The sequence below is a fragment of the Colobus angolensis genome, unplaced genomic scaffold (genome assembly GCF_000951035.1).
Source record: "Colobus angolensis palliatus isolate OR3802 unplaced genomic scaffold, Cang.pa_1.0 Scaffold30, whole genome shotgun sequence".
NCBI classification, from domain to species: Eukaryota; Metazoa; Chordata; class Mammalia; order Primates; family Cercopithecidae; genus Colobus; species Colobus angolensis.
The window spans coordinates 6,852,078-6,861,102 of NW_012116266.1; the positions used below are offsets into that span (position 1 = coordinate 6,852,078).

At 45.3% G+C, this 9,025-nt stretch overlaps 1 protein-coding gene across 1 annotated transcript in view; it reads right to left on the reverse strand.

The window, feature by feature from the left end:
• Positions 1-3,605: 3,605 nt before the first annotated feature.
• KIAA2012 (KIAA2012 ortholog) overlaps positions 3,606-9,025 on the reverse strand; it is a 130,047-nt gene continuing 124,627 nt past the window's right edge. The window contains 3 exon segments of the mRNA XM_011950003.1: positions 3,606-3,892; positions 4,957-5,129; positions 5,819-6,021. Coding sequence (XP_011805393.1) covers positions 3,606-3,892; positions 4,957-5,129; positions 5,819-6,021 — 663 coding nt within the window.

Here is a 9,025-nt window from a genome sequence, read left to right on the forward strand (position 1 = left end):
AACTCCGTCTCAAAAAAAAAAAAAAAAAAAGTTATGAAAGTATTCTGATTGGCCTTTAATCTCCATTGTCTTTGATTTATATTACTTGTTATAAATAGAACGCATTAGTTGTCTACCTTTTCCTTTCCATCCCTTGCCCCACCCATCCCATCTCCAACCCTAGTCTTTTATTTCCTCCCGCCAGTCTCCATTGAATCAATGGTGCAGGACAGAAAGTCAGTCAGAGTAATTTCCTTCTTTCCTCACACTTCTCCCCACTTGTCATCTTTTAACTAGTCTTTCACAAGGATCCTCTGAAACCCACTCTGTGCCCCAAGCACAGATCCCATTACTTCTGCTTTCGTATTTCCTCAGGTAAAAGTGGAGGGTGCCTTTTGGACCCTCCTCATAGGTTGTCTCTGCATACACGAACCTAACCCAAATTTGTTTTGGTGCCGGAAAAACAGCTATGTTTGAACAAAGATATCGTGCAAACTGTACTGTGAACAACAGTTGGTTTAAAATATGAGGGGCAGCTGGGCGCAGTGGTTCACACCTGTAATCTCAGCGCTTTGGGAGGCTGAGGTGGGCGGATCACGAGGTCAAGAGATAGAGACCATCCTGGCCAACATGGTGAAACCCCATCTCTACTAAAAATACAAAAATTAGCCGGGCGTGGTGGCAGGTGCCTGTAATTCCAGCTACTCAGGAAGCTGAGGCAGGAGAATCGCTTGAACCTGGGAGGCAGAGGGTGCAGTGAACCAAGATCGCGCCACTGCACTCCAGCCTGGGGACAGAGGGAGACTCTGTCTCAAAAAAAAAAAAAAGAGGGGCAAGGAGGAGGATGTATTTCAAAAGCCTGATTGATGTGTTCAGAGCCAAATTAAGAGGAGTTTTCAGATCAAAAATTGGTTACCATTTTTTTTGTCAGAGTGTCTGATGCAGCCACTCATTTGGCTCCCCAAAATTCCTAGACTGGGTTAATAAGGTCATACTGTGAATGCCTCACTACAAAATGACTTGAGTCCAGTGAAATCTCATTAGGCTTAAGAATATTTCAGGGATCCTCAATGTTTTGATTTTTATTTTCTGAAATTAGATTTTATTTTGTCTTGTAATTTCAGTTCATCTAAATTGTGAGTTCTGTAATATGTGATGTCTGACTGTACCATTGACTGTTCTGGATGTTCAGCATTGTATGTCTCTCTCTACACTGTGGTGCAGTTAACTTGTGGAATTTTATGCTAAAAATGTAGAATAAAGACTATTTTGAAGGTTTGAAAAAATAAATAAATAAAAAATACAAAAACTAGCCGGTATGGTGGCACATGCCTGTACTCCCAGTTACTTGGGAGGCTGAGGCACAAATCTCTTGAATCTGGGAGGTGGAGGTAGAGATTGTGCCACTGTACTCCAGCCTGGGCAACAGAGTAAGACTCTGTCTCAAAAAAAAGTGGGGTGGGGTGAGCAAACGGGCCAGAGAAGTTAAAGTACCAGGGCCAGTGTCACAGTGAAGATGAAATAAAGCCAGTTAGTATCAAATTCTCCTGAGTCTTGGTAGAGTGAGGCTCTTCCCCTCATTCCTTTAGTCATTTGGTTCTCTGCTTTCAGCTACTTGGACTAGCCTTATAAATTGCCCAGCTTTCCCTTGGATGACTGTCAGTTTTCTTCTCGTGAAAAGTTGGAACTCCCAATAGTTTGCCTGTGGTCTCAATATTTAGGAATCTAATTTTGCTTCTATGGTACATGGAATACATAATTTTGAAATGGAGTCATGGCTTTCCTAATGATCCATTTTGTAATTCACGTAACAGCTGAGGAAAGTCCAGAGAAGGAAGAACTCAAGGTTAGTAGACAACCTTGAAATTGAGTTGCACTGGCTGCCTTCTCTTTTTGGTCCCCTAAAGAGTATTTATCATCTTAGATTCAGCTTAAGTTGTGGACAAATATCAAGGGGAAAAGTATTTACAGTTAACTTTGGAATCACAGTTTTCTGGGTTGTGCCCCTTTACCCTTCAACTTTGGTGATTCTACAGAGGGATGATTATTAGTTGCTTTCACTAAGGAAGGGAAGTTCATGATGTAGCAACTATAGAGGACCTAGCTTTTTGAAGAGTCAATTGAAATACATACCTCAGTTTTTATTATCAGAAAGATACAATGATAATCACTATTGTAGGAGAATAAAGGGGGAAAATTCCCCTGGCCCTGGATGACTTGGATTCTGTGCTTTTTCTCCTAACAAGGCCCTCATGTTAGATCTGGTCTTGGCCCACATCCCTAACTTCATCTAGAAGTATTCTTTGCCCTTCATCCACTTCATTCCATCCATACTGTCTTTTATTCTTTCAACATGCCAGTCTCATTTCTTTTTTCAGACCTTTGTATTTACTGTTTACTTGCTGGAATATTTTTCTCCCAGATATTTAGGTGGCTCTTTGTTATTCAAGTTTCACCATATATGACACCTCTTCTGAGAGGTCTTGCCCTGGCTAACCAATTAAAATAAGAGCCACCTGCAATCCTATCACATCCTTTTTTTTTTGAGACAGAGCCTTGCGCTTGTTGCCCAGGCTGGAGTACAATAGCACGATCTCGGCTCACTGCAACCTCAACCTCCCAGTTTCAAGCAATTCTCTTGCCTCAGCCTCCCGAGTAGCTGGGATGACAGGCGCCCACCACCACGCCCAGCTACTTTTCATATTTTTAGTGGAGATGAGGTTTCACCATGTCGACCAGGCTGGTCTCAAACTCCTGACCTCAGGTGATCCACCCGCCTCAGCCTCCCAAAGTGCTAGGATTACAGGCGTGAGCCACTGCACCCAGCACCCCCTGCCTTTTTTTTAAAAAAAAGAGAGAATCTTGCTGTGTCACCCAGGCTGGAGTGCAGTGACTTGATCTTGGCTCACTGCAGCCTTGACCTCCCAGGCTCAAGAGATCCTCCTGCCTCAGCCTCCCATGTAACTGGGACCACAGGCATTCACCACCACACCCGGCTAATTTTTTGATTTTTTTGTAGGGATGGAGGTTTCACTTAGTTGTCTAGGCTGGTCTTGAACTCCTGAGCTTAAGCAATTCTCTCATCTTCGTCTCCCAAAGTGCTGGAATTAACATGTGTGAGCCACTGTGCCCGGCATCCTGTCACATATTTAAATTTTTTTCTGTATAGCGTTTATTGTTGGCTTTAAAAAATATTTGTGTAGAGTCTGTCCCCACTCCCACCCCTAGAATGTAAATGCGATGGGAAGACAGACCTTCTGTCTTGCTTACTCCAGAATTCCTAGTGTCTAGGACAGTGTTTGGCACATAACAGGCACTCAGTAGACATCAAGGAATGCAGTGGGTTTGAAATCAGGTGGTCTTAGATCTGGTCCTGGCATTGTCCCTAAGTCACGTTTGTCCGTGATCAAGATCCTTTCCCTCTTTGGGACTTGCTTTTTTCATCTATAAACTAGAGGATTGAGGTAGATATCTCTAAACTCCCTTGTAGATTCATTACAACTTCTTTAAGCCATGGAGGAATCCTTGACATTTGCAGCAAAAGAATCCCTCTATGCCTTTCAGTCTTCCAAACCATGCTTGGGATTGGGGGACTTTTCTTGTCTAAAGGCAGTGCAAGGCTAGCACTAAGCACTGGACAGTGAAGCCCTTGGACCATCCCCGTATGGCAACTGTTGCCCAAATGTCCAGTACCTGGCTTGTTCCCGGCCTTGTTTCGTGGCTTCTTCCAGAGCCAGTCTTGCTGCTTCCTCTTCCTTTTGCCTCCTCTCCTCTGCCTCCAGCTGAGCCTTCTTTTCTGCTTCCTGTTTTCGCTGCTGGTACTCCAGTTGTTCCTCTTCAGCCATTTCCATCAGGCGTTTTTGTTCTTCTGCTAACTGCATTTCCAATTCATTTTGCCTTTGCTTCTCTGCCTCTGCAGAATAGAAAAGGGGGTGGGCTCAGCAGGGATCAGTTTTGGGGAAAACAATTTTCTGATCCAATTCTCAAATCTGTGATTCTGAAGGACTCCCTGTGAGAAATTTTGCAGTTTACCTGCTAGCAGGCTGCCACATCCTCTCTGGGGAGTACCTTAGGCATTAATTTACTAATTTAAGAGTCCTTTATTAAGCACCTACTACATGTAGTACACTATGCAGTTAATACAAAGCCTTGGGGAAGAATTTTTCCAGAGCCTGGTGTGTTTATGTGGTGGTATGAAGCTGGGTTAGAGAGGAGTGTCAGATCAGGGTCTAGAGAAACTTGGTGCTTCCTGGCCGGGCGCAGTGGCTCAAGCCTGTAATCCCAGCACTTTGGGAGGCCGAGGCGGGCAGATCATGAAGTCAGGGATTCGAGACCAGCCTGGCTAACAGAGTGAAACTCCAGCTCTACTAAAAATACAAAAAATTATCCGTGCATGGTGGTGGGTGCCTGTAATCCCAGTTACTCGGGAGGCTGAGGCAGGAGAATTGCTTGCACCTGGGAGGCAGAGGTTGCTGAGATCACGCCATTGCACTCCAGCCCAGGCGACAGTGCGAGGCTCCAACTCAAACAAACAAACAAACAAATGATTTTTAAAAAGAGGCTGGCGAGATTCCACATATCAGCACCTGAAAGTCTGCCCTGAAGCTATCCAGATGTTTGTGGCTGTTTCCATCTGCTCGGGAAGGAAGCAAGGAGTAGGACTGTGTCTCCAATTTAGGTACCTCCTGAGCAATGCCGAAAGGGCAAAGGGAAGGGCAGGATCCCAGTTCAGGAGATTGTTGGATTGAGAGCAGGACTCTGGAGTCATTTCCACAAGCAAGTCATTACTTTCTTATTTACATCTATATTAACACACTATAGTCATACATAATCACTTTGAAAAAAATAGTTTATATATTATTTAGAGTGCTTAACACACTAACGCCTAGGATAGGAATAAATGAACACTCACAGTTGGATAAAAATGTTTCTGCCCCAAATAGAAGAGAGAGGCAAAGAGCTCAAGAACCCCCTCACCGGCCCTCTCGGCTTCCTCCTGCTGCTTTTTTCTCTGTAGTTCTCGCAGTTTCCTCCGAAACTCCTCTTGCTGTTGCCGGGCTCTCTCCTGGGCTGCTTTCAACCGGAGCTGCTGCTTTCTCTCCTCCTCCTCCTGCCGCTGCTCTTCTTCTTGGAGTCTCTGTTTCCTCAAGCTGAGAAAACACAAGATGGTCAGGGAAATGGCAGAAAACACTGAGGCATCCTTGTGAGATAAGCCAACAGACAGTGCCCATGGGGGAGACTCTGCAGCCCACACGCCACAGGGAGCACCTTATTCCCAGGAGACTCAGTTTTCCAAGGGAGGCCAGGACTGAAGAGCAAAGAGCCCAGTGGACTTGAAACCGGAAGCCTAGAAGTTTCAGTACACAGCTCTATGCTCTGGGGCAGGGGTCTTAAGTTCATTTTTCATGCTTATGATTTTGAAACTCCTGCCTCACAGGGTTGTGAAGATTAAATTGCAGTTGAGGCCTGTGAAAGGGCCTAGCACATTGCAGACAACAAAGTGCAGGGGCTTGACAAATGTTTGCTGGACTGAATCTCAGAGCCTTCTCAAGAAGATCTCAGGGTCATCAACGTGAGTAACCCTCACTTGGGGTTATAAACTTGAAAGAGAGTGACATTCAGCAGAGTGTATCAATCAGTGCACATGGTTGAGACGCTGCAGCTTATCTCTGGTCAGTGTTGTTCCTAGGAAAACTGAGGATAGAGAAAAATGACATATGCTGTTTTAACTTCAGGGCATGAGTCTCAGAACCAAACATTGCCCCTAGGGGAGGTCAACCACTGCCTTTTTCTCCTGCTTCCTAACATGGCTGTAGTCTCTTTGGCTTGCCCGACCTACCGGATCTCTTCTGCATGTCTCTGCTGCTCCAGCTCCAGCTCCTCCTCCATCTTTTTGGCTCTCTCCAGCTGCTCTTGCTGGAGCTGCCTTTGCTCTTCCTGCTCCCTTCTCTTCTTCTCCACCTCCAGCCGCCTCATCTCGGCTCTTTCTGCTCGAAGCCTGTCCCAGGAAGCCTTCTCCTGCTCCCTCTTAGTGAGGAGGGCCTAAGAAACCAGAGTATTCTCAGTGCAATAAACAGATGGGTCTGTCTCAGCAGTGAGCCCTTCTCCACCCAAGATAGTGTTGTCTCTAATCAAAGATGGAATCACAAAACAGACGCCACACTCTGCCCACAGCTGCATAGACTTAGCCGCCACCAGCTTGGACTTTCGGGTCCGACTGACCTGGATTCAACGCTCCCTCTTACTTGCTTTGGGATTTAGGGATCACAACTTAAACTTCCCAATATTGTCTTCCTCATGGTCTGTTGCCAGGATTAGCTGAAATAATGAAAGTGCCAACATAATGTCCAGTACATGGTAGGTTCTAGAGTTCTCATCCCTGGCTGTACTTTAGAATCACCCAAGGAGCTTTCAAAAATTACTTGTGGCTGGGTGCAGTAGTTCACGCCTGTAACCCCAGCATTTCGGGAAGCTGAGGTGGGAGGATTGCTTGGGCCCAGAGGTTCAAGGTAGCAAGTGACCTATGATCATGCCACTGCACTCCTGGGTGACAAAGCAAGACTCTGTCTCAAAAATATAAAAACAAGAGGCCGGGCATGGTGGCTCATGCCTATAATCCCAACACTTTGGGAGGCCGAGGTGGGTGGATCACCTGGGGTCAGGAGTTCCAGGCCAGCGTGGCCAACAGGTGAAACCCCATCTCTACTAAAACTACAAAAATTAGCCGGGCGTGGTGGCGCAGGCCTGTAATCCCAGCTACTCGGGAGGCTGAGGCAGGAAAATTGCTTGAACCCAGGAGACGGAGGTTGCAGTGAGTTGAGATCTCACCACTGCACTGCAACCTGGGCGACACAGCAAGACTCTGTCAAAAAAAAAAATTATATTTATATATATATGAAAACAAAACTACTTGAGGCCAAGACTCTACCCAGACCAATGAGAATCTCTAGGTGGAAGGCCTCAGTTGTTAAAAAGTTTCTTGAGTGATTCTAACATGAAGCTAGAGCTAGGAACCACAGGTTCTAGATAGAAGTCATTTTACTGGCCGGTCGCATTGGCTCACACCTGTAATCCCAACACTTTGGGAGGCTGAGGTGGGCAGATCACCTGAGGTAGGGAGTTCGAGACCAGTCTGATCAACATGGAGAAACCCTATCTCTACTAAAAATACAAAATTAGCCAGGTGTGGTGGCATGTGGCTGTAATGCCAGCTACTCGGGAGGCTGAGGCAGGAACATTGCTTGAAACCGGGAGGTGGAGGTTGCAGTGAGCCGAGATTGCGCCATTGCACTCCAGCCTGGGCAACAAGAGTGAAACTCCCTCTAAAAAAAAAAAAAAAAAAAAGAAGCTATTTTACCAGGGGGAAATTTTAGGTTTAGATGGGTCAGACTCACATTTAATCCCATAGAAACTCACCTTTCCAATGGAAGGTTGTTCTTTCAGTTTATATGAAGGTTGTCATAGCTTTCTTTTTCTCCCTAGTGCCTCTTCCTCAGAAATATGCCTATGAAGGGAACCTTGAGAGGCAAGCCTTCCAGGAACTCTGTGTATCCAACTCAGAGAAAAACCTCCTTGCTTTTTAGCCTTTGCGGAGGCAGCATAGTGCTATGGATTGACAATAAATCTAAGAAATGCTGATGATCCCGCAGGTTCAGAAAAGTTTTGCCCATAGGTTAAAATTTTCATCTGTTGTGCAGAGCAGAATTGTGTGATCCAGGCAACTGGGAGGGACTGAGAACTATATAGGAAAATCTTCCTGGAATCCTTTTTGGAAGTCCATGAGCCATAAAATAAGTAAATAGATAATAATTTAAAATGGTGACAAGAGTCCTGAACTTGGAGTCAAAGGACCTAAGCTTAAGTCTTGGCTCTACCACTCAATGGTTGTGCAATTTCTGGCAACCTGCATTTAACTCTTTCCAGTTTCTATTTCTGGATCTGTAAAATGGGGCTAATCATACCTGGCTCACAAGGGTGGTTGTAAAGGTTAATGTAACATGTGTGAGTTTAACTGTAGTGGCTTAGCTGTGTGTGTATTTGTAGTGTTTAAAGCTACTTTGTAATTTTTTTGTATAAGATGTCAAAATGAAGTTCAGTACCTTAGTCTCGGTGGAAGAAATAGTAATTTATTCCAACAGCAGAGGAAAAATGGGCTGTTTTGGTCTTACTGACAGATGATGTATCTATATGGCATTCTTTTTTAGTTAATTGCAGGGATTTTCTTTTTTCTTTTCTTTTCTTTTGATTAGAGATTGAGTCTTGTTCTGTTGCTCAGGCTGGAGTGTAGTGGAGTGGCATAATCATAGCTCACTGCAGCCTCAAACTCCTGATCGCAAGCAATGCTCCTGCCTTGGCCTCTCAAAGTGCTGGGATTACAGGCATGCGCCACTGCACCTGGCCTAATTGCAGCAATTTTCAAGGGTAATTTTTCCTTACACTCAGTTTTTCTCTTCAGACCTCCACATTAGAATCAAGGACCCTGGAACCAAGTGACTCTTATACTTTGTGTTTTTTTTGAGACGGAGTCTCTCTCTGTCACCCAGGTTGGAGTGCAGTGGCGTGATCTTGGCTCACTGCAACCTCTGCCTCCCGGGTTCAAGTGATTCTCCTGCCTCAGCCTCCCGAGTAGCTGGAATTACAGGTGCTCAACACCAAGCCTGGCTAACTTTTGTATTTTTAGTAGAGATGGGGTTTCACTATGTTGGCCAGGCTGGTCTTGAACTCCTAACCTTGTGATCCACCCTCCTTGGCTTCCCACAGTGCTGGGATTACAGGTGTGAGCTACCACGCCCGGCCCGAAAGCACCTTGTAAAAGCAGGTGTACAAGCTGTGTAAAATAGGTGTACTACACACCTATTGTAAGCTGTGTACAAAGGTGTACTATATGTGTACAAGCTGCTTCTCTCTGTTCCAGCTGTGTATCGCGGAAACACAGATTAGGAAAGCAGGAATTTCCACAGCCTTTGGGAGGCAAGTAATAGATGAGCCCTAGCCTAAGTCAAGGAAATATGCTCGGCTCTGACAGCCAGTATCCACGTTTCCCTGT